Source organism: Lissotriton helveticus, chromosome 11, assembly GCF_964261635.1.
Source record: "Lissotriton helveticus chromosome 11, aLisHel1.1, whole genome shotgun sequence".
Taxonomy (NCBI): Eukaryota; Metazoa; Chordata; class Amphibia; order Caudata; family Salamandridae; genus Lissotriton; species Lissotriton helveticus.
Window position 1 is genome coordinate 1,093,196,661 of NC_136072.1, and position 26,817 is coordinate 1,093,223,477.

Below are 26,817 nucleotides of genomic sequence, written 5' to 3' on the forward strand. Positions count from 1 at the left end.
TTGTGGACTTCCTGGCCTTTAGGGCCTATGCAGGCCCAATATGCAACGCTCTGCTATTGACCATGCATCAGTATCCGTGGTTTCTTGTACTCTGTATCGTATCGTGTGCCAGAATTCTTTTAATCGTGGACAGCCCCATAACAAATGAAGTAGATCAGCATCAGCCTCCTGACATCGAGGACAAGAATGCAAGAACACTTGAAGATAAGGACGCCTGATCAAGTATAAAGCAAAGGACTCCAAAATACTGGCCAGTGTCAACGTCTTTCTGTGCTGTTTTCCTTATTATAACCTTCTGACATGAGCTACTTTTTGCAAACCTTTGCCAAAGCAGGTAACACATTGTTTTTTATTTTGCTTTGCATGATTACAGCATAGTGGCAGCCACCTCAGGGACAAACATCCATGATGGAAATTCCAGCATGTATGTCCAGTATGGTGGCTTTCTTATATGGAGTGTCTCTCCTGAAGATGCATCCCATAGGTAGGATCATCATTGCTACCTTGATCACCAGTAGACTTTCTATGGCGTCCTCGCGCCCAGTCAGACATTTTTTCATTTGTGATCAGGATCAGCAGTTAGGACACAAATGTTGATATGGCGTGTGTATTTTTAATATATTTGTTGTGGTATGGTTTAACTAAGGTATGACGTGGTATGACACTTGAAGAGAATCTTAACCAAATGTAGTCACAGTGTGTACCAGCACTTAAGACCCTCCTCTTCTCCATACGCCTAACCCCTGAATGGTCCTCTCTAAAGAAAACCTCTGCCTCTCTCTCCCATCACCTGATTGTATATAGTTGTATTAATGTTTAGCCTAAACTACTGATGCCCCATAGTGCCACTGTAATTGCAGGCTTCAACTATGATTATGCATTATGTCCCTTGTCGAATATGTAAAGGTACGTCCATGCATCGGTAACCCAAACACCTTGACATGGTATTTTGGAATCAAAGTAAAGCACTGCATCTAAATAAATATCCACAAATAAAGCAAATAAAAGTATGGTTAAGAGCTGGTATCTCTAAGTGCTATCAGGCTGCATTTTCAGTATGACTTATATTACCTAAAAACCATACAATTGTAAGTACTACATATGCAAACACATGGGCACTGGCACACACTCCTAATTCCATGACTGACCAGACTTTGCCACTTCTAGCATCTCTTTGGCCGGAAGGGGAAGGCGCAGACTCGCTTCAGCCTCTTTTCATCATCCCCATTCGGAGGGAAGGACCTGTTGCTCCGAGACACCACCCAGCACCTAGAGGTCATAGAGGAAGAAGAGGACATCACAGAAACCTTGGGGCTGGACTATGTGGCTCTACTGAAGGGTCTGGGACATGAGGGTAAGATGATGAGGGCCATTGAGAGAGAGAGATGAGTGTACACAGGGATCGCTAAAAGACTAGGAAAGAGCAAGAAATTGAAGGGAAGCAAAAGTGAGACTTAAACACGATGGGAGGGTGGGTGAGCAAGAGTAAGAAAAGGGAAGCAAGTTCGAACAAAGAGAAAGTGTTAGGAGTAACAATGTGTATGTGGATAGAGTGGTTCGCGAGGCATGGTCGTGGGGTAAATATCCTGGTTTTTCGTTGGAGGTCTCACTCTGTGAGACTGAGAAGTCTGAATCATCTGTTCTTGTACCCTGGTGTAGGAAGCTCTCTGAGCAATAGCGTGGTGCACTGGTGCTGTATCAGTGAGGCCGAGCTACGCAAGTGCGAGGAGTGGGCCTTGAATATCAAGTCTGATCCTCTCGTCTGTACTCTAGCATCATCCCAGTCTGGCTGCATTGAAATGATTAAGGTAAGCTTTAGTGACACGTGGTCCATATCTAAGGTTGCGTACCCATGCTTGCAGGTTTACTCAAATGTGCATGAGAGTGCATACCTGTAAGCATGTGCGCTTAGAGGAAGTGTATGTGAAATACCTGGTTGAACACTCAGGACAATTATTTCTTTTTCACGTTTGTGTGTGTGTGCAAGTATAATGCTCATCACACCTGCATGGTTAAATGTACTACTTCTCCAATTAAAATGAGTGGCTTGAGGGAAATTAGTATTCCTGTGTGTATACTTCTATAAATCACATAAGTGCTGGTGTGCCGGTGTGCATTTGTGAGGAATTTTGTAAATTTTGAGAAATCCTGATGTGTGTCTTTACATCTGAGTTAGCAGTCAAAGACCTTGTTCAGGGAAGGTGGTATATATTAGTAAAATGAATGCAACAATAATGTGCGCCACGTGAGACTAAACATAAAGAATACTTGATATAGTACAAAAAACTTGAGCTTGAAAATGGCAGTTTTTCATACACGATATCAGTTCGCTCAGTTTGGCCGACATTGCAATGGTTCACCCAATCTACACTTTACGTAGAACGTTAATCAGAGTAATGGTGTTGTATTCACAAGTGTATTGAAGAATTAAACCATAAATTAGATATTAGGTTGGTCAAGCAAATAGAACGAGGAAAATGAGAAAAACAGGGTACATCAATAAGTCATGGCATCAATTATAAGTCAAGTCAAATATGACTGGAGCATCCCAGATCTATTAACCACATGTGGGATAAACATTCTTGCTGTGTTCACAGCCTCTCTACCATTTACATGTGTTGTAAAGGCAAGCCAAACTCCATTGAAATTTGATATTTTGTAATGAACTATGTCAGCCATCTTCTCCATAGTGTGACTCGACCACAGTTGGATCCACTGTGGACTAACTGGGGGTGTTTCAGGTATCTTCTAAAATGGATAATAGACTATCCAGCTGCCAAAATTGTATGTACAAAAGGGGGTGGTGATGGACGGAGCATCTGAACCAATCAAACACTCCCACCCAGTCAAAAGATCTGGGTTTAATCCATCACCGTTCTTTAGCCCACTCTGCCACCCCAGTTCAGACATGGTCATATGCAAATCAGTCTGACCCTATGCCTCATGGGAACAGTCCAGCCCGAACTGCCAAGCCATGCCTTCCCTGAACCGGAAACAAGCTTCCTAGGACCGGTTTCTGGCATTTCAGCCGTCTTCAGCCAGGCTTGCTTGAATCCAGTGGCAAAGTGAGCAAGGGACTCACGTTTGAGCATACCCTGCCAACTTAATGCGAACAAAGCGGTACAAAAGGGGGTGGTGATGGACGGAGCATCTGAACCAATCAAACACTCACACCAAGTCAAAAGATCTGGGTTTAATCCATCACCGTTCTTTAGCCCACTCTGCCACCCCAGTTCAGACATGGCCATATGCAAATCAGTCTGACCCTGTGCCTCATGGGAACAGTCCAGCCCGAACTGCAAATCCATGCCTTCCCTGGACCGGAAACAAGCTTCCTTGGACCGGTTTCTGGCATTTCAGCCGTCTTCAGCCAGGCTTGCTTGAATCCAGTGGCAAAGTGAGCAAGGAACTCACGTCTGAGCATAACCTGCCAACTTATGGCGAACAAAGCAGTACAAAAGGGGGTGGTGATGGACGGAGCATTTGAAACCAATCAAACACTCAGACGTGGCCATATTTGCATATGGCCATGTCTGAACTGGGATGGCAGAGTGGGCGAAAGAACGGTGATGGATTAAACCCAGATCTGTTGACTGGGTGTGAGTGGTGAATAAAATGTATGCTTTAAGTTCATACAGTACAATTTCCTGCATCCGACATATCTTTTCCTGGTGGTACTAGATAAGATGTTCCCAGGAGCGAATGATTGCTGCCCAAGATGTGATCAGGCTGAGGCGGCCTGGTAGTGGCAACATTTTGAGGAGCCATAGTATCAACTATTTCAGAGAAAACAAATAAGACACGGGAGCATACCCCAGCGGTGTATCTGTTGGGCCTTATGCAAAGATCCAAAAATCAAAGCCTGTATTGGAGTTGTGACCTGAAAGAAAAGGTTTTCAGGGTTCAATGTGAAATCAATAGGGCCGATTCACACTTTTGTGTAAGTTTAATATTATTATAGTATTCACAAACTTCAAATGTAATTTTACGACTGCAGGCACTCCACAGTTGGTACGGAGAAATCCACACATAAAAAGATAGGACAGGTCTTCCTCAGATTACAAAACATATTTTGCAAAAACATAGACTACAAAATACAGACTGTAAAATCTTGCTCTTGACCCTATCAAAAGAACACCCTATTTCACATTTGTCCTGTATTTAATTGCTACATTTATCCAAAGTCAGTTTCCCCATAATTCAGGAAAGGGCGAATTTACTTTTGTAATTCCAGTCCCAGTTTATTTGAGGTGAGGGGTTTTGTGTTGGGTTCGGTGCAGATTGTTTTTTTTGTATTGGGAAATGTTGTAAGGTGTAAGTCTTTTTTTTTCAAAATCAGCCGTTTTTAGGACTTTTGTGGAAAGGAAGGTCATTATTTGTCTTGCATTGGAATTTTGGGAGTATGATCCAGAATTGAGTTTCCAAGATGTAGGGACATGTTAGATCAGTGGGCGCAAACCCCCGTACACTTCTTCAGTACCTGTCCGTAGATGCAACTGCTGTTTAATCTCAAAATATGCGTCTTTCTAATTCTTTCAACTATAAAGGTACTTTTACCATTATACATGCCACATCACAAACAGCACTGTCAATTATTTTAAATGCAGAGGTCCTGAGGAAAACTCTCTCGGCATAATTGCTACAGCGTATACGTTATGATTTTGCTTTGTTCATGTAGGATCTAACAGACCTGTGGATCTTCTTGGGCCGCCTTTCTCAATTTGTCCACAAAGTTAGTTGTCTTCCTTACAAAAAGGGAAAGAGGATCCTACTCAAATCCCGGGACAAGGAAGTGTATCAAAAACCATGCGTCCAATGTGACTGTTTTTTCCCCAGAATAACGAGGCGGACGCTGTCTCTCTGGACGCCACACACGCGTACATCGCAGGGAGGTGTGGTCTGGTTCCTGTGGCCACAGAATATTGGGGTAAGTGTCAGAACCCAAGATTTAAATATGCTACTGTTTTTGCTAAAAGGAACATAAGACTGTGTGCAATTCACACATTCACTCCACTCTTTTTTTCTATGCTTAATGTATTGTGAGGTCAACCAATATCTTTCATTAGAATTAAACTAATGTTATGTTTTCACCATCACAGTTTTATCCCAGCAGATTGGTAATTTTCAATGCATTCTTTAAACATGGTTCACACTGTTGTGTGTGTGTCTTCTACTGGGCACCAGCAGGGTGTGCAAGCCATGCTGTTTACTTCTGTGGGACTTCTATGGTGTGACTGTGCACTGCTGTGTATTTCAACTATTATTTACTGTAGTTCGTGCTCCTTAGGACTACCCCCTGCTCGAGAGTAATAATCAAATGAAGAATGGTTGCACCGACACGTGATGTGTGGGTGTCTCCTCGGGCACAGATTTTGGTGCTGTTCTCCAACAGCCAATGTTCTTCAATAAAGTTATTCAATACTTTTTGTTTTCTTTAAAGTATTTTATTCATACTTCTAGATCCAAAATCATGAATGCTTCGATTATCTGTAATTTCATTGACTTTCATAGGTATCAACGTTTCTTATTTATCCTGAATAGCCATTTCAACAGCTTTGAAAATCAAAACCTGTTTTTTGAAGCTCTGATGTCTGCACCTGTAAACATGGCTCACCCTGCCATCTCGCCTTGCCCAGGTGTCCAGAGATCCCAGGGAAGTGATGGGAAGGCAGGCATTGTTTCACAGCCTCCCCAGGGCCACAGAGTCCATGGGGAGATTTTGGAATGGTAGATAGTGATTTGCAATCGTTTCCAACATAACATAACAACAATAAACATTTTAACATTCGCAATTTATGTCAATGCAAGCACATATGAAAGGTATTTAAATGTGGTCTTTTAAGGTGGTCTGGAAACGATGGGTTGGAATGAATGCTGGGGGAGAGGTGAGTTAGAGTATATCTCCACATTAAATAAATCTTATCTTGTAGTTTGTAACTTTAGCTATCTTTAGAAAGCATATAGTCAGCAGTTCAAAACTCAGTGAATTACTTTTCTTCTAATTGAAGATTTTACACAGAAACATAGAAATCCATGTTTCTGAGTGTATTAAGTTCAGAAAATATGTTTTCAGTCAAATAAAGAAAAGGTGAACCAAACCATAGAACAGTTTTAATCTGCAGTGTCTAGTAGTTTTGGAAGCAGATTTTATGTGGATTTTCTTGTATTTAATGCTATCCCCAAAAAATCCCAACTCTTTGAGTAACTAGGAGCATTGGGCTTTGCTAACACAAGACTCATGCCCCAATGGCCCACATGTCAGCTGGATCCTGGCAGGCGGACTTAACAAGGTCACCAACGTGTCCACCAATGACTGAATGAACAAACAAATGCATTCCTTGATAATGCCTCTGCTAAAATACTGCCCGGGTCAAATGCATGGTCAAAAACATGGTTAGACTATGGTCATCCATGACTTACAATGCATAAAGTTTTGACAACGTGGTATGCCCATAAATAAAGGCGCAGTTGATCTGGCAGAAATCTACTCTGGCTACCAAAGCATTTGGCCTATTTCCCCGGAGTCCCAGTATTCTCCTTTACTGCTAAAATGTGCAAAAATGAACTCCATCGTAATCAATGTCCACCTCAAAAAAAAAAGATTAGTAGGCATGTCACGAAAACATTCTCTGCCTAGCAAGTCAAACCATCAATAACTGCAGGAGGATAAAATAAGGAAGATGCAGGACTACGAACTGCAGGATCAGAGAGCTGGCCTGACTGGCCACCTCTAAGTACTTACCTAGAAGGTAGATTGCCCTGGACTCTTTGATGCACATTGAATAACCAACCTACTAGATAGGGCAGAAATCATCCAATGGGTATTTACTGTCCTGCAGGCCATTATGATCTCTCTATAAATCCTTTATATTAAACTAAGACCAGATATCAACCTCCACTCCTTGCAGTACAAAGAGGGCCTAGAAGTAATCATGTTAGGAAGATAACGTGCATACAAGTCACATTAAACATTTCAAATGCAGAATTTGTTAAATAGATATTAGTCTTTGGAATCCAAGTAAATGCAGAAGAGAGTGGCCACAGTGATCAAAGGCCCCAAATTCAGGAGCAAATCTCATTGTCCACTATTTTGCCATTACACAAACAACTCGCCCATTACGTCAGCAAGGCGAACAATAGCATACAGTAGATGGAAACTCAGTCCATATGGTTTGTTAGGAAAAGCAAAAAGAATAATGTGGTAGATGAAGAGCCTAAGGGAAACAAAAAGCCAACTAACCAAGGAGTACACCAGAGCAGCTTCAGGAAACACACTAAACAAGTAAACCTTGTGCAGAATCTTGAGTTCTGGGACATGCCCGGCGCCGAAACAACGAGAACCTACCCAAAACCCAGCTTTTCAGTACTCCCACCAACAAAATCTCCAATAGCACAATGGCTCAATCCCTTGAGATTGGACAGAAGCCAGGGCAAACCTGTCATCCTCCTAAGATTATAAAATGAGTACATCTGAGATGGAGCCTAGTGGCAATGATCAATTAAGATTTTAGCATGAACCTTATGAATGGGCAATATTATTCTGCTGTTATTAAATCATAGCTGCAGTTTGCTTTGCCCCGCCAGAAGTGTCACTGTGTTATATTATCATGAAACATGTACTAAAGCTCATACATGTAGGGGCTCTCCGACTTCAAAAATACACAAATGGATGCATGCTTCATCTTGTAGACATGTCTATTGTGTCTCCTGTTCTGCAGGTACTGAGTGCACCTCACTGCTTGGAAGTGCAGCCGAGGGTGGCGAGTTGCTCCGCGTAACAGAAAAAGGTATGAAGAGTGATCAAAGTTACTGAAAAGTGATGTGAGCATTCCTGAAGTTATACCGGCTGAACATGAAAGCTAGATTTACCCATAGTCTACTTTGGTCTTTGGAAAGCAGTTCATTTATTATATTATATTTGGAGTTCAAGAACTAAATATAAATGCAATGGGCAAAACAACAAATTTTCTTTTTCACATTGTTGAATTTTAGAGGCCATTTATCGACTAGCATTATATAAATTGGTTAATGAAATGCCCCTTCTCCGAAGAAACTGCCCTCTCTAGTGTGGAATCATGGCCACAACAGCATGAGATCATCCTGCCTGTAAAAGTGTGGTATATAAATAAATAATACCGGATCTATTTTTGTCTAGGCATAGCAATAACAGATAGCTCAATAAATAAGAGTCAAGATTCGAGGTAGTAGGAGTTTGCAGGTTTATTACAGCATAAAGGACAGGAACAGGACAACCTGCACAGGAATAGGATGGCAGCGCTGCCGGGGGCAGGGTCGGAATCGGCGTGCTCACTTTAATAACAGTACACAAGTATATATATTAAAACAGTTGCATTACAATACATATGATAGGCGGAGCAGTGGGTGTGGTCAATAGCAGTCGCGAAAGATAAGGGTGAAAGTAGGTGTAACAGAGGCGTATACATAGACATGTGATGCAAACGTAACAGACTATGTCATAAATGGGGCGGGCTACCTAAGGAGCCGGGACCTCTGACCTAATGGTGCGCGCAAACTGGCAATGACGTGTTACTAGGAGAAGCTGGGGGCTTCGAACTCTGTGCTAGGAGCAGAGACTGAAGTCTGGAGAGTCAGGGCGACATGTACCTAAGCAGTATCTAGTATCTGATGTTTAGAGAACATGTTGATAGAATCCAAAAGTTATCGGGGTAAAGGCGAACAGACTCTAAGACTAGAGCATGCATTATTCTACATGTAGTGCGTGATGAAGAATATTAAATGACCATTAAATGCAGTATTTCTCTAACGTGGAGACGTAAAGGCTAGACAATGACGGAAACTATTGATGCGGTTCAGTAGCTTAGGAATGCAGAGAAGGAGGACTGAACTGATAACTGGAATCATAACATACTCTTGGCAGACTCAGAGGCAGAGCCAGGCTGAGCCGGGCACTGTGAGGCAGGAAGTAAGTGAAGGGTCGAGGATACAGGTGGGGGCTGTATCGCTCCTCAGCGAGGCTTCAGGAGACAGGAGCTGAATCTGGTGTCCAGGCCCTTTTGAGGCCTAGAAACGGGAACTTTACAATGAAATAACGTGCACACCGAGAAACGTGGCAACGTAGCTTTACATAGGCCTGATATTCGTAGTATTCACGAGAACTGGAACCTGACATACTAGAGGTGGACACAACTGTAATTGCGTCTTTAATCGAACATAGGGAATACATATGCATATTAATCATGCATAGATAACATATGATGGAGGACGCGTAGGGACACAGAACATGGCAAAATTTACTTTTCCACATTCCCTCCTTGTCACTACGTTTCCATCAGGAAACATCAATATTCATGATACCATCTATCATTTCATACAGTATCATTTGCTCGTCTCGAATTTTCTGGGAACGGGTTTTAGAACGGGGCTTGGGACTAGGAATACAAGAGGTAGCACAAATGCCGCAAATCGCAGGGCCACATTGTATACAGAGGCAGCAGCTGAATATGATCGCTACTGCAATACCTAGAAAGGACAAGACTTTCCATCCCCAGGCGGAAATTATATTCCAGAACCAACCGGACCATGTCCAGGTGCCTGGATCTTGGTGTAACAGATGGGCAATTTTATGGAGTCTGGTTATAGCTGAATAAACAGACGGCGCGTTATTTGGAATGAAAATGCAGCAACTAGATCCGATGACTCTACAGGCCCCGCCCCTATCGGCCAATATGACGTCAAGGACGAGACGATTCTGTAAAACGACAAATCTCATAGCAGATTGCTCTTCAGTTAAGTTACCTAGAGCAGAGGCAGTCTCATTGACTACTACTTCAAGGGTTCTGGTTAATCTACGAATTAGCTTACTATTCTGGATAGGTCCTATAAAGAAGAAGAAACCTCTATTGAAATCTGTATACTGTTCTAGAGCAGTTTCAGTATAATCGACAATGGGGGACTCCCTTCTATGTCTAATGTGTACTAGATGTGTGTTTCTATGATAATCAGATGGGGCTAGGAAAACAGGTGGCAGTAGGAAGGCAATGTAACAGGTTCCCTCCCAATCGAGGGGCAGACGAACATATGCAGTTTGACCACAAATAAAATAAGAATGACGTGAAGCTTTGAAAATAGATTTCCCACTGTCACTATATTTGACAATAGTAGTACAATCGCTATGTCCTACATGTACGGAACCATTATTTCTAACACATAATTCGCCTTTGACTGGTAGTACTGAAATAGCAGGTAAGTCTGGAGTGGAATCAGACTGAACATTCAGGACCATGAAATTCGAAGAATAATTACCTAAATTGTAAACTTCGTTTTCTAGATCTAACCCTGTTCTGTGGGGAAGACCTTGCTTGTCTGGAAAACATGTACTGTTAAGAAAAGACATATCTGTTGAGGATGACGTTAACGTGGACCATGCTCCACACGAACCATTATGTGAAAATGGATAAGGAAAGAGTGGCAGAACTCCCTTCGGGGTCTGGAAAGGGGGGAGTCGACCACACACCCAACAATTAGTGGCATTGCTGGTCTGGTGTGAATAATGTAACATGCGGATGAAAGAATTATTACGCATAGCGAGGCGGTAAGAGAGTTCATGAGGAGGCAGATCACTAAACGTGTGCTCTATTGTAGCATTAGAAGACTTATTTACATGAGAAACTGGAAAATACAGGTAAAATGCATAACTGGTGCAGGAAGTCATAATGCTGAAAAATAAAACGAAACATAGAAAAACGATACATCGGATTGAGTTTTGACTAACTCTCTCACTATGGGGGTCTATTTTATACATGTCAGAAACCGGTCTAACCGTTTCACCTAGGGGAGGACTTAGACAATCAAACTGGCTGACTTATTTTACTAGACCTTAACTTGAGTTTATACTCCTGTTGCGGAGTTTTCTCTAACAGGGAGGGTGCAGTATCATTGTCTTTTGCGGGACAGTCCTTAAGAATAGTACTTTGGCAGTCCTTTGAATCCTGGGAAATGTTCTTTGAGACTGGCTTCAATCCATAAAATTTCTTAATATGCGAAAGATGCACCCAGCCTTTGCGTCCCTCCAACTTCACGGCTGTACGGGTGGCCAGGAGGACCTGTCGGGGCTCCTTCCAGCGAGGCTCCAGTGGACTTGAACGGTCGAAATTTCGCACAAGGACCATGGATCCGGGAACGATTTCATGCGGTGCCACCTCGGTATTGTCTGGAAATGCGGCAGCAACCTGTGAACGACAAGAGTTGAGGGCAGACATCAAGGAAGCTAGGTAATCTGTCAGCATATTACTTGAAACATCGGTAATACTTCGGGGTCTAGGTGTACCCCACATGTTAGGGGGGCGGCCGAATACGACCTCGTACGGGGACAGACCTGATCTGGAATGTGCGACCATGCGCATATAGAACAGAGCAACTGGCAGAGCTACTAGCCAGTCTACACCTTTCTCTTGACAAACTTTTGCAATACGGATTTTCAAAGTCTGGTTATGTCTCTCTACGAGACCGGCTGCTTCAGGATGGCGTACATAATGGAACTTCCACTGGTACCCTAACAGAAGGGACACGTGTTTCATGAGTTCAGATGAGAATGGCTGGCCGTTGTCAGAATATACGACCCTAGGGAGTCCGTAACGGGGGAAGAACTCACGAACCAACTGCTTGGCAGTGGTCGCGGCTGTGTAATCTGGGACTGGATATGCCTCCGTCCACCTGGACAAAGCGCATACAACTACAAGGACATACTTGAAACCTCGACATCGCTCCATCTGAATGTAATCCATTTGGAGGACTTCAAAAGGGTGGTCAGGGGGCTGGAATCCACCTTGTTCCACCGGGACACTTTTACCTGGATTAAACTGGCAACATATCATACAAGTACGGACCTTCTGCTTGGCTGCAGCTCGTAAATGCTTGTTGAACCAAATATTCTGGATACTGTCTAACATAGCTTTTTCTCCTAAATGTGCTGGACTATGTACGGTATTAATAATGACTTGAACCATAGAGTCGGGGAGAAACCATGTGGCTCTACCCTTTGTTAACCATCCTTGATCTGTCTGGACCCCTCCTTGTTCGGACCATTTCTTGATTTCATCGGGAGTAGCATGTAACTGGATATCTATGACATCTTGAGTAGGGTCCTTAACTGTCATACATGTAGTTGGATCTGGAGTGTATGTCGGTGTCTTATTTACTGGAATGTCTGGTGTCTGAGCTGTAAGCTTGGCTGTGCGATCTGCTAGATCATTACCCTGGGAAATAATGTCAGTAACTTTCGTATGTGCTTTGCACTTCATGATAGCAATGGATGTCGGTAAATGTATGGCATCTAACAGAGCTTGAATAAGGAGACCATGCTGAATCTTGGTTCCATGAGAAGTCATGAAACCTCTCTCTTGCCAGAGCACTCCGAAGTCGTGTACGACTCCAAATGCGTAACGTGAATCTGTGTAAACATTAACTTTCAGGTTCTTGGCGTGTATGCAGGCTTGTGTCAGAGCAACTAGCTCTGCTGCTTGAGCAGACAGGGTGTCAATACGGTGTGTCTCAATAACTTCGGTGTCAGTAGTCACTGCATACGCGGCTACTAGTTCTCCTGTACTTGTTCTCATACATGAACCATCCACATAAAGTGTCAGGTCGGGATCTGGTAATGGAATATCTGTCAGATCTTGTCTTGGCTTGGTCATAATGTTAACTACTTCCACACAGTCGTGTGTGGCAGAATTCGAAGTAACTGATGGTAACAATGTAGCAGGATTTAAAACGTTGCAGCGTCTGATTTCTATGTGTGGCTGGAACAGTGTCAATTCATAACCTGTTAAACGTGCAATTGTCAAGTGCTGAGTTTGTGTTCGGTTTAAAAGAACTTCCACGGAGTGTGGAACTTGTACTGTCAAGGAGTGTCCTAATACTATGGAATCACTTTGTCTGATAGCTAGTGCTGTGGCTGCAACTGACTTGAGGCACGCAGGCAGAGCCTGGGCTACAGGATCTAATGTGCTCGAAAAATAAGCACAGGGCTTGTATTGTCCTGCTTGATCTTGTGTGAGGACAGATAATGCTGTACCTTCGCGTTCTGTGACGAAAAGTGTAAAAGGCTTACTGTAGTTCGGTGTTGCTAGAACTGGAGCTTGACATAGGGCTTTCTTTAACTCATTGAAACTGAGTGTATGTTCAGATGTCCAAGGGAGAACAGTCGATACGGCTGCCTCCTGTGTCGTTAACTGTATCAGTGGCTTGGCTAGAAATGCATACTGAGGAATCCATTGTCTGCAATAAGAAGTAAGGCCAATAAAAGCACGTACCTCCTTCTGGGTCTTGGGCTGAGGAAGACTCGCTATTAACTGGATACGGTCGGGTGTCAACTGCCTACCCCTCTTGGACAGTAAGTGTCCTAAGTAGACCACTTGCTGGACACAGAATTGAAGCTTAGAAGGGGACACCTTGTGTCCCATCTCGGCAAGGAAATACAAGACTGTAAGTGATGCTCGCTCGCAAGCACATTCAGAACGGGCTGTGATCAGTAGATCATCGACATACTGGAGCAGGGCAGTGTCAGTTGGCATGTGAATGTTGTCCAGTTGTCTCTTGAGTGCTTGACTGTAAATACTAGGACTTTCTGTGAAACCTTGAGGAGCGCGTGTGAACATATAGCTCCTTCCATTTAAACAAAATCCGAAAAGGAACTGGCTGTCTGGATGAATGGGGACACTGAAAAATGCGTTCTTGAGATCTATGACTGTAAAAAATGAGGCTTCGGAATCAATGGCTGTCAATAGGGAAGAGATATCTGGGACAACTGGATACTGGGGAATAATACATTTATTAAGTTCTCGGAGATCAATCACTAATCGATATACTGGGGGTGCATTTGGATCAGTACGTTTCATGACTGGAATGATCGGAGAATTACATACATTGGAGCCAGTTTCTACAACTACTCCTTGAGCCATGAGCTCGTCAATAATTTTGGATAAGGCTGCTACAGCCTCAGGTGGCAATCTGTACTGTCTGATTCGTGGTAACACTACACCTGGCTTGAGAGTCACACGATGGGGTGTGATTTGCATAAAACCAACATCAGTTGGACCTTGCGCCCATAGATGCTGCGGAACATTAGACAATCTGGGATCAAAATCTCGTAATACATAGTGACCCTTGAAGTCACGTAGGAACAATCGTATTCCCTCTGGGGAACAGCATATAACTGCACCTAACTCTTTCAGTGTTTTAATGCCTAACAGATTTTCTGGACATGACTTAGTAAGTAACAGATCAGTAGTGCGGGACAATGGACCTACTTCTAGAGTAACTGGCTTTGATATTTCATTTACAATAGGTTTTCCTGAAAATCCAAGGGAAACATTTCTAGAGCCTGAGAGCGGAGCCCCTGGAACTTCGGCGTGACTGATGGTGGTCCTACTTGCCCCTGTATCAATCAAAAACTTTCTGTCTTTCCCTAGTACTTGACTGTGAACATAGGGACCTTCTTGATCTACAGGTATCTCGATGAGAGGCAAGCCTACCTCCCTCTCTAGGCTGTTTCATGAATATGGCTGATACTCTGGATACTCAGACTGTGCATACTGGTACATCTGCTGTGTAACATGCTGTGTTGCAGCGATAGGCTGCGGAGCTGTAACTGTCTGTGGTGCATTCTGTGACTGCGGAGTCTGTGAAACTTGCTCTTGTCTAGGCGGACGTGGTCTTTCTTTAGTCTTACCGGTAGCTATGTTGTGTTTCAGAACTGCACACTCGTTTATAAAATGACCTGGCTGTTTACAATAATTGCAGTTTCCTTTAACGGGAGCTGCAGGATGACTGGCTTGATTTGTACCCCTCTTCTGACTGTCTTGAGGAACAGATTGTGCAACTAGTACTTTCATTTTCGTGTCTTTCATACGTTTTCTCTCATGTTCTTGCTCTTCTCTGATTCTATTCTGGTGATATTGAAGCATCTGTAACATCTGGGACGGGGTATTAGCTTGCCAGGTACTTTCGACTTTCAAAACTCGGTTTTTAATTTGTGGACTTGAATTCTCGACTAGTTTAGTAACAAAAAGATGAGGGTACGACTCGCTACTTGTCTTGAGGCCACTGTTTATGGTAAAACATTTCTCAAATCTGGAATAGTAATCACTAATATCTTCGTCTTGTTTCTGTTTACATGCTGAGATTGCATCCCAGTCTTCTTTTCTAGTTGTCAATAACCTGGGCAAAACTTGTATTAACAGTTCAGGTAATTCTTTACATTTATCTCCAAGACCGGTACCTGGTACTCGTGCCTTGTCTTCAGCTTCTAGGACTGCCCATTCGATCTTTTTCTCTCCCACCTCCCATTCTTTTTCTTTGAGTTTCTCATATACCCCTGCGGGCAACAGGACTTTTAACATTTTAATAATATCTGGATACGTGTATTCTCCCATACGGAGCATGTCCTTTAATTCTCGGTGGAACCCTGCTGGATCTTTATCATGACACGGAATTAACTTTTTCATCTCTAAGAGTTCCATCTTTGTGATAGGGGTGTAAACAAACACTCGTTGCATTTCACCACCGTCTGTCTTAATTGGATGTACTTCTCGTAACGGATTCTGTCTGTCTATGTAAAAGGGTTTACTTTCTGGGGGTGAGGCATGAACAAAATGCGGGTTCAGAAACGTTCTGTATTTGTGGCGCTGTTCTAAAATGACACTAATTAAATCGGTACCTAAACCTTTCCATCTATACTGGAGTAACTCGTTCAGGACATCGTGTAACGGACCTGGATCAGAATGTTGACCCTCATACAATGTAATGAGGTGCTGGATCATATACATACCCGCCAGTCGTTGCTCGGCTGGGGGCAATTTCAGAAACATTTGTGCCACTATTTCGTCTGGAAAAGTGGTAGAATCGGTAGTCCATCGGACTGCTGATCGGACTAGTTCTTGTTCATGCATGGTACTTAACTCGCTATAACCGATTCGTGATTTCAGAATGTGATCGGTAGCTTGAAATACTTGTTCCAGAGAACCTTGTTCTGGTGCTGGATGATGAAAAATTGACTTGTGTTCTAGGCGCAAATGGCGATCTGGAAATCTAGATTTTCCTACATACGCTATTCTGTCGGGATTCTCGTCCTCTACCTCTTCTGTAGAAGAGTCATTTTCTTTCTCGCTTACTTGTGCTGCTTTACGTTGTTCGTGTAACTTTATTATTTCTTTACGGATTTTCTTGTACATACTCTCTATACTACTGATAGTCTTGTGTTTACCCTCGGCTATATTATCACTCCACCTTGTCAGGACTTTCATTTCGGCTCGATCTTTGGTCGGATAATCTTGTTCCCTTATTAGACAATTAATCAGAAACTTTAATATCATGAGCTGGACTTCAACTTTTCTTTGGCACATGACGTCACTAATACTTTCTGGATCATTCCCTGTACGGATGAAACGATATATTCTGTCTAGATCTTCTTTCATATCTGGTAGGGTGACTAGATACTCGGTCACTTTTCTCACGCGTAATGAATATAAAACCATACTATCCTCGCCTGGGACTGGATCATAGCCACATTCGGTAAGGGCTTTTCTTATTTCTGCAACAGACTGATATCTGGGCGTACGCTGTGACGCTTGTGCATGTAATTCGGCTAACGTTAAACGCTTGTGTGGCGGCGGGGTTTGAGGAGGACCTCCCCCTGCGGCCCCTAAACTAGAGTCGTCTACTGATGCTCTTCGTCCTGGCAGAGTGGGAAATGGAAATGTAGGCTGGACTTGTATGGCGGGCTGGACCGGGGGTACCGTAACAGGTACTCCGGTGTCTGGAGGAGCGGGAAGTGCCTGATTTACAGGGACTGGCGGAGTAGGAACAGGATTTGCGTATTCTGGGACTGTGTCGTCCAAATAGGACGAAATGAAAATATCAGCTGCGGTCGGTTTGTGACGTAGCTTGGTCGGAACTAGTGGTGGCGGGAAATTACTGGATGCCTCTGGGGTCGCTTTTAGCAAGCCCTCGGCAAGAAGAGGGTACATACCCTTAATGAGGGCATTCCTCTGTCTGTCTGTCTGTTCGGTTTTGACTCGTTCACCAATCTCGATTAATTCCCTTTCCTGGGCTCGTTCCAAGGATTCTCTACTTAATTCAGACTTTCTGATTTCTTTTTCAGTTCTTTTATGAGATTCTTTGCGCCATAACTCAATGGCATCTTTCTGTGACTGTCTGGCTTTCTTTTTCCATAATGCTTCTTCTACTCTCATGATGCACTCGGCATCCCATGTGCCCGATACGGGCCATCTATACTTTTCCTCTAACTGTTTGGTATACTCTACCCATAAATCTAGATACAATATGGCGCTTATGCCATGCTTCTGATACATAAAATGACCTGGACTGTCCCTAGGCGGAACAGCAACTGCTGCTTCTAGCAGACCTTTTCTGGATTTTAACTGACGCAGTTTTGAAAATAGCGGCATGACTGAACTATAATCTGGACACAATACAATACACAATAAACACGAGAATCACTTCGCACTCATACCACGACATTAAAATACATGAAGAACATTATGAATAACAGTTTGAACAGAATACCACCTGGAATACGGAAAACAGAATACATGAATTTTCTCAAGAACAGAACTGACTAGAACAGAAACTAGATGCACTGCTGAAACAGTACGAAACTTACCGGTCTCATACAGAGACACGTCAGGACCCGCATCCACCGAAGTGGACACTTCGTTTGTGGGTCTGTGTACCACCAACCCACGGACCAGAGTCAATTAGATTGACCCTGTCTAGATACTACCCCAGCAACGGTACTCACCGGGCAGCAAGAACGGAAGGCCTCGGACTGGACTGGACTGCTTCGACGCCGGACGGACGAACTTCGGACTTCTGTTACGGGTGGGCCTCCGGATACCTCGGACCTTGGACTCTCGGCTTGGGCTCTGGTCGGGACTCGCCGCGTTCCTCCACCGTCTCGTCTGGATGCTGGACCGCCTCCTCCGTCTCCTCCGTGGACCTGAGGGATACTTGAAGCAGAAATATCTGCCGGTGCGCAGAAGAGTTCCGTCACGACTGCAGAGGGTCAGGGGGTCGGCGTGGCTTCACCGACGCGTGGGGAAAGGGCAAGTCCCTGTTCGGGCGCCATTATGTGGTATATAAATAAATAATACCGGATCTATTTTTGTCTAGGCATAGCAATAACAGATAGCTCAATAAATAAGAGTCAAGATTCGAGATAGTAGGAGTTTGCAGGTTTATTACAGCATAAAGGACAGGAACAGGACAACCTGCACAGGAATAGGATGGCAGCGCTGCCGGGGGCAGGGTCGGAATCGGCGTGCTCACTTTAATAACAGTACACAAGTATATATATTAAAACAGTTGCATTACAATACATATGATAGGCGGAGCAGTGGGTGTGGTCAATAGCAGTCGCGAAAGATAAGGGTGAAAGTAGGTGTAACAGAGGCGTATACATAGACATGTGATGCAAACGTAACAGACTATGTCATAAATGGGGCGGGCTACCTAAGGAGCCGGGACCTCTGACCTAATGGTGCGCGCAAACTGGCAATGACGTGTTACTAGGAGAAGCTGGGGGCTTCGAACTCTGTGCTAGGAGCAGAGACTGAAGTCTGGAGAGTCAGGGCGACATGTACCTAAGCAGTATCTAGTATCTGATGTTTAGAGAACATGTTGATAGAATCCAAAAGTTATCGGGGTAAAGGCGAACAGACTCTAAGACTAGAGCATGCATTATTCTACATGTAGTGCGTGATGAAGAATATTAAATGACCATTAAATGCAGTATTTCTCTAACGTGGAGACGTAAAGGCTAGACAATGACGGAAACTATTGATGCGGTTCAGTAGCTTAGGAATGCAGAGAAGGAGGACTGAACTGATAACTGGAATCATAACATACTCTTGGCAGACTCAGAGGCAGAGCCAGGCTGAGCCGGGCACTGTGAGGCAGGAAGTAAGTGAAGGGTCGAGGATACAGGTGGGGGCTGTATCGCTCCTCAGCGAGGCTTCAGGAGACAGGAGCTGAATCTGGTGTCCAGGCCCTTTTGAGGCCTAGAAACGGGAACTTTACAATGAAATAACGTGCACACCGAGAAACGTGGCAACGTAGCTTTACATAGGCCTGATATTCGTAGTATTCACGAGAACTGGAACCTGACATACTAGAGGTGGACACAACTGTAATTGCGTCTTTAATCGAACATAGGGAATACATATGCATATTAATCATGCATAGATAACATATGATGGAGGACGCGTAGGGACACAGAACATGGCAAAATTTACTTTTCCACAAAAGGATGAGATTAATCTCATGCCAGCATTCATAAACTCGCATGAATCATAAAATTGTCTTGCATGCACAATAAGTCATAATGGAACCTTCACATCAATGTGAAATTCATTTCCTCCTAGAGGATAATGAACTTGACATCCCGTAAGCATAAAATTACCCCTATAATCAACATTAAATTCTACTATTGGAGATATGAAGGCACTCAACTTTAAGGCGTGAATTTGCCTCCACTTAAGCCATATTATTTAAACCAAGCTTGTAATTTTTTGTTCTCTCACAAGCCAGGACATCAGCAATTCACACATAGCACCTACTTACTTCTGCACATCTTGAGATTTTCATCCCACAAGCTATTGAATTGCCACAAAAAAATCCTGTAGTGACTACATGAAGTATGAACTGCTTTCACGTCATTAATAGACACAACGGAGAGTTGGAAGACATACCAAGGCGCATCTCCTATTCAATGCATACCACCCAAGAGTACCCATCAGGTGTATAGCATAGCGAAACAGTGATGTTGTCAAAAAGTGGACAGGTATTTAGGAATCTCCATTTATTTAAGGTCGGAAGTCCTCACCCACCAATTAGGTGGCATGCTTCATCACATGGCTACTCACGCTGATAACACCAGTCGTCGGCTTGGGCTACTACCCTCCAGAAGTAGGAGAGCTCTTTTGATGTTCGGCGGCTGGAGGCCTATGAGGGTCAAACTGTAGCAATGGAGTGGCAGTAGTGGAGGGCTTGAATGTCAGAGTACTGTTAAAAATACCTAGCGGTGGACCTCGTTATTTGTTTTCCCCATTTGGTATATTTTAAAGAAAGGGGAATAGTTCAACCATTTTGGATGATCAACATGTTTTAGCCATTAACTATCAGGGGAGCCAATTACCAAATTAACATTCTAAGGAAAATCAAACCCTTCCTTCTCCCTGTGGATTTTCAGTTAGCAGTACAATCTCTAGTCCTCTCCCAGTTAGATTACGGGAGCGCTCCTCTTGCTGGCCTACCCAAAGTAAAGCTGTCACCGTTAAAGACCACAATGAACTCAGCTGCCAGACTCATAACAGGTTCCAGGTTAATCAACCACATTACTCCAAACCTAAAACATCTAAAATGGCTCACGTTTGAAGCTAGAATTCAATAGAAGATTGATGTATGATGCACAAGGCCCTTCACCATAACACTCCATAACACTCCTGACCACTTGGCCCAAAAACCTGAGCTATCCGGGGGTAGCCGTTCCTTAAGAAGCACTACTGCAGAAACCACAAAAGTTCAACAAAAAGAAAACTTACAACAGCTCCTTTTTCAACCTAGCCCCAAGAATGTGGAACACTTTACCACCTGAGCAAGGTTTTGCAGTGGGCTCGATTAACAAATACTTGTTGGCCCTCACCGACGTTCTACGTTTGTCTGACCAACCTTTGTTATTTCAGTCATTAATTGCTTGTGATCCTATTTTAAATAGACTCACATACCTGTTACCTCCTGCTCCCTTTAACTTGGCCCTTGGGTTCTTGATGTACACACAGCTGCTCATCAAGATTGCTATTAAAATGGCATTCCTCATTGCAAATGCTTCCGTGCACTCTGTAAGCTGCAGCCTTTGTCAGCAGAACCTCCATATACCATCTTCAATCTGGACAAATTGGTTCTGTGAACTAATGCGTCCTTTCTGCCAAAGGTGGTGTCCCCTCCACATGGCACAGTACATCACTCTCTGTGCCTTCTTTGCTCACTCTCACCCCTCTGAAGAGAAGAAGTTTCAAAGGTTGGAGCCTTTGACAGCTCTCAATTTCTACATTAAAGGCACAAAGGAGCACAGGATGGATGATCAAATTTTTATTGGCTTTGCTGGTGATAAAAAGGAGGTCTAGAAAGAAGACCTTCTCCTGATGCATCTTCATGTGTATTAAAACATGCTAAGCTCTGGCTAAGAAGGAGCCTCTGCCACCAGAGCCAAGGCCACCAGTGCAGTGTTGGTGAGAATTGTTCTTGTGTTTAACATCTTAGTGTGTGAAATCCTCTGTTTAGTCCAGCACGCATTTTGTTGGTGTTGTAATTACCTACACATTTGAGATAATGTGGAGTGCCAGCAGGCTCACAGTATCAGCCTGGACTATGTAAAAAATGTCCAAATGCAGTACTCCATCCCTTTGTGAGGTTTTGCAGACATGGCACCATACTACAGGCCCCTGTGGGCTTCACTTTGGTGCTTATGACTGTGTCAGTGGACTTCTGAACATACTTCTCACAATAGACAATTCATAATTAAAATTAGTGAGTCTGCGGAATTTAGTCTCTTTTGAGCTTATCTTTCTTACAGGATGAGTCATGATCATTGGAAGCCTTTATACTTGGCAACATTTGGTTTCACATGTAATATATACGAGCATTCCAGATAATAATGGTTTCGTTTCTGCTTCAACTAGCGCTGGGATGCTTCCGGGTAGCCATGTGCTCTATAAATGTCCTTCCATTCCATTCCAACTGTTTGTTATTTTGTTTGCTTCCTCCACTGAATTAAAGACAAAAGGGCATACCATTATTTTGCGCTGAAGAACTGCAGCTCAAAATGCATTGGAGAATCTACAATGAGCATTATTGATTTGAAAAATAATCTGGGAAGTGTGAATTTTCCACAAAGTAACTTACAACTCAAACTAGTAAACAAGTTATGCACTCCAATTGTTAAATTGTGTCTGTCATAAGAACCAAAATGAAGCCCACAGGGGTCATAATGTGATGTCAGGCCTGCATGTCCCTCGAAGGGGGCATTTGAGATCTGCCAGGCCGCAATATGGATGGTCTTTCACCTTCACCAGGTATTACAGTCCCGACAATGAAGTCCACCTTTTAGGAGGCGCTGCTGTAGTATCTGTTCAATAGATGAGGAATCTGCAGTCAGTGAGTCAGATGTATCCATCAGAGAAAAAAGTACTTATCTTAGCTAATGCTCTTTCTAATTGACACTCTATTTAACTGCATATTACTCCTTGGGATGGCGCAAGGTTACCACAGAGGTCATGATGCATCCTTTTGGCACATAAAAGCAGTTGCTTAAAAAATTTCCGGATCCATTCTGGTGGTGGAGTGTAATTAAAAAAGAAAGGCTTCTGCAGTTAGTGTATACACTAGAAAGAGCCTTACCGAAGCTAAGTAACTTGTTTTTTCCGCAGTGGCGTAGCGGCACTTTGCCGCCCGTGGCGGTCACGGCCTTTGCTGCCCCGCGGCCGAGCTGAAGAGCAGGGGGGATGGTGGCGATGTTTCCTGCGTTAGCCGCCTGCAGAAACATTGTAAAACAGCAGGGTGGGGCGGCTGGGGGAGATCAACTGCCCCCAAAACTCGTGCCGCGCAGGACAGACCGCCCCCGCTTCCCCCTTGCTACGCCACTGTTTTTTCTGGAAAAATCCGTAAACATTTGAAAATGTTAAAATGTCCTCTGTATGTTTAAATAAATCACGTTCTGTGATTGGTTATTCTCTCCACACAGAGCTACCCCCTATATATGCAGTGGCTGTGGCTAAAAAGAGCGCCAAACATATCAACATCCACAATCTTGGGGGCCGGCGGTCATGCCACGGACACTTGTACAGCCCGGCCGGGTGGCTGCTTCTCTCCAGGTACACTGTGGGGGACCAGGAGAGTGACAGCATGAACTGTGACGTCAACTCTGGTGAGTATGAGTCCATATCAAGTATGTCTGTGAGCAACAGTAATGAAGCCTGGTGAGTCCAATGGGTGTTGCGCGCCTGTGCATAATCCATCTTTGCAAAGGGTGCTGAAAATGTATTTTCAAGCTTTGTCTGACCACTAGGATACAAGAAAGACACCTGGTAGTCTGGGAAACAGTGATGACTTTCTGTGCTGCACTGGATGTGGGATCATCAGTCTACCCAACCCCAAAAACAGCCCTGAGGAGCATCACAGAATTTGTCACGGCAGAGAGTTAATGCTCTTGCATATTATGCCAGACACAAATGTACTGGGATTTTTCGTGAATTTCTGCTACAACTTCCTCTAAGATATATGGTTTTATAGCCAATATATTTGGGAAATTGTACTGCAAAATAAATAATTTAACCTCTTAGAAATAATAAACATATGTATTTTTGTGGGGAAACCCAGTCAAGACATATTGGAAAGAGTCAGGCTTGTTCTCTGCGCTCGGTGGTGTGGTATGCGGCTGGTAATAATACATCTTCCAAGGCTGGTTATAGCTCTCAGTTCACACCTATTCACATCTATGTGTATAGGAGCACTGACAAACCATAAAATGTATATAAAGTTGTTAATGTGTACGTAGAGATACATGGACCTAATTTATCTAACTCACCTGCATAAGAACCTGGAGGTGATCTATATCTTTGTAGGTCCATAAATATAATATTCACTGAAAAAAAACAAATGTTAACGAGACATAATAGTGAGGTGAAAATGTCAGTTAAAGCATTATGGGCCGTATTATCCAGACCGGCGATAACATTATCGCCGCTTTAGCGGCAGGAAACTGCCGCTAAAGCGTTGATAATGGGCTTGATAATATGCCCTCGTGAATTCCCATAGAAGCCCAGGTTCTGGTGTGAACCTGGGCTTCTATGGGAATTCACAAGGGCATATTATCAAGCCCATTATCGCCAATAAACGGCGATTATGTTATCGCCGATCTTGATAATATGGCCCGTTGTTTTAAACAAACAATACCAGTTGAGGTTGAAACGCGTTGGTGTATTTTTCTGTGCATTTCTGTAAATAAATTGAAAGTATTATGACTTGAGTGCGCCCGTTTGTTCTGTGTTGATCACAGAATACAGTTTCATATATGCACACCCACACAGATATATATAAAGTCAGTTGCATCATCAGTCACTGTGGGACTCTTTTCTGGTGTTTGTGGCTGAACCCGCAGTTTTTCCAGGATCTCCGTTCCTGGTTTGAGTCCGCCCTGCAGGACCGGTGGCCCCCAGTAAAGCGGAGGTGCTTCTTTCGATATATATATATATATATATATATATATGCAAAGCACGTTACCCTTTCTGTAACCAAAAGATAACCACGACGCCATGTGTAGCTGGCTCACAATCGATTTATTTCGGCCTAACTCGGCCTAACTCGGCTGTCTTTGTAGCCTTGCTCACCGGTATTTTCAAAATCAGACTCACAGGAGAAGGAAGCAATCATATATATATATATATATATATATATATATATATATATATATATATATATACACTAATATAATAAAGAGAGAGCCCAAACCTTTGAGGCGGGTAATCTCAGGAACCACAGCACCAATCACGACACCCAATACAGCGTTGGAAAGGGCAGTTGCAGCAGAAGGACATAGGCTATGCAGACGCCCACCATATACATTTAAAAGGTAAAAGAACCGTGTCAGCAAAGTAGTCCCTTGTGGGCGTGTCTGCGTTGTGCTGTGGGCGTGTGCTGGGGGCGTAACAAACGCTGGGGGCGTGTGGTACGTTCCGCCCTTCATGTCATGTCTCATATCGTGTGCTAATCCCACCCTGCTCCCTTTAAATACCCCTGCACCCCATAATCATAACCCACCCTTACTCCTTAAAATACCCCAACACCCTTAAACACTAACCCATCTTAACCCTATAAATATACCCTGTACCCCAAAACCCAAACCTATCCCTAAACCCTAAAAATACCGCTGTACCCCAAAACCCAAACCTAGCCCTGAACCCTATAAATAACCCTGTACCTCAAAACCCAAACCTACCCCTGAACCCTAAAAATACCCCTGTACCCCAAAACCCAAACCTAGCCCTGAACCCTAAAAATACCACTGTACCCCAAAACCACCCCTGAACCCTAAAATACCCCTGTACCCCAAGCCTAGCCCTGAACCCTTAAAATACCCCTGTACCCCAAAACCCAAACACCCCTGAACCCTAAAAATACCCCTGTACCCCAAAACCCAAACCTAGCCCTGAACCCTAAAAATAACCCTTTACCCCAAAACCCAAACCTATCCCTGAACCCTAAAATACCCCTATACCCCAAAACCCAAACCTAGCCTTGAACCCTAAAAAAAACCCTGTACCCCAAAACCCATACCTATCCCTAAACCCTAAACTACCCCTGTACCCCATAACCCAAAACTATATATAAACCCTTAAAATACCCAAACACCCCAAAACATATACCTCAGTACCCCAAAACATATACCCCTATACCCATACTTACCTTATCCAAACATTAAAAAAAACATGCTTTTACCATTCATGCATTTACAACGAATTTCGTTGTAAATGTATGCGTGGTAAAAGCATATCAAATGTAATGCCATGCGTTATAATGGCATTGCGGAGTCATGGTACTTTCGTAATGAAAGTATGCGGAGTGATGGTATGCGGAAAGAAAGTTGCGGAATAATGGGTGTTTACCCTCCCCTGGTAAGTACATTGGTGGCACGGCGGCCCACATCTCCAGCAACATACTCATATTTTTTCACCACCCATTTGAAAAATGGACAGGTCTCTCTCATTGATGGCCAGCACCGACATACACTTTTAGACACACCTCCCGCCACAAGTTCTAGAATTGCGAACTTTAGAGCTGGGGAGCTACGTTCGAATCTCGGCATCAGCTCAACATCCTGTGATTCCAGGCAAATCGCTTTGTCTCCCCGTGCCTACCACAAATGAATGTGTTCTTCTGTAATGTAAATTGTGCTCATGCCATGTTGTCGAGTTCGCGCTATATAATATTGCAAGGAAAAATAAAGTAGGGAAACTCAAGTTCACACACTACTGAACGCGCACCGCACTCTTAAGTGCATCAGCAGTGCACTGTGAATCGGAGCGTTTCACAGGCCTGTCACAGATAAGAAATGCTATCAAAACGAAATCCTACAAAACAATATACTACTGGCCGGCAGCAATTCATACCCGGACAACGTTGGGACGGGCTGCTAGTATATATATATAATTGATAATTGAGCATAGGAAGACTGATTGTCTATATATCACTTAAACTGTGAACCTTTCTTGAGGACTCATGAATGGAGTGTAATGAGTCGTGAGTTTTGAAGGCACCATAGGCGCCAACATACGAGAATGTACGAGAATGTACATTATAAAGTACTGGGTAATCTCAATGATTGATTTTGTAAATAACAGGAGTATAATTCTCAATTGAACCCAAGCATCTGTACTATATACTTGTATTTAATGCAGCGTGAATATTGATTTACATTTTGTTTGGACCACTATAAGATGGCTGCCGTGTAAGCAGATTTAAAATGACTAGTTTAGTGCCTTCCTCTATGTTGTTATGTATTGGATTGGGAACACGTGACAGATGGTCACCATGTTTGTGTTTAAATAATGTTGAAAACAAACGCCAGTTTACACTGACGAAGGCAACAACGCCGAAACGCGTTTGTAAGCTGACTTTATCTGCAGAGAAATATCTGTAATAAAATACTTGGCGAACCCACGATGTACTGGCTTTGAGTGCTCTCAATTGTGGAAAACCCCGAGG

At 43.4% G+C, this 26,817-nt stretch overlaps 1 protein-coding gene across 1 annotated transcript in view; it reads left to right on the plus strand.

Annotated features, from left to right (window-relative positions):
• Window positions 1–26,817, plus strand: part of LOC144790939 (serotransferrin-2-like) — a 293,556-nt gene that overhangs the window by 191,272 nt on the left and 75,467 nt on the right. Inside the window, exons 8-12 of the mRNA XM_078665568.1 lie at window positions 1,168–1,354; window positions 1,660–1,808; window positions 4,837–4,927; window positions 7,719–7,787; window positions 22,799–22,981. Coding sequence (XP_078521694.1) covers window positions 1,168–1,354; window positions 1,660–1,808; window positions 4,837–4,927; window positions 7,719–7,787; window positions 22,799–22,981 — 679 coding nt within the window. The remainder of the gene's footprint in view (window positions 1–1,167; window positions 1,355–1,659; window positions 1,809–4,836; window positions 4,928–7,718; window positions 7,788–22,798; window positions 22,982–26,817) is intronic.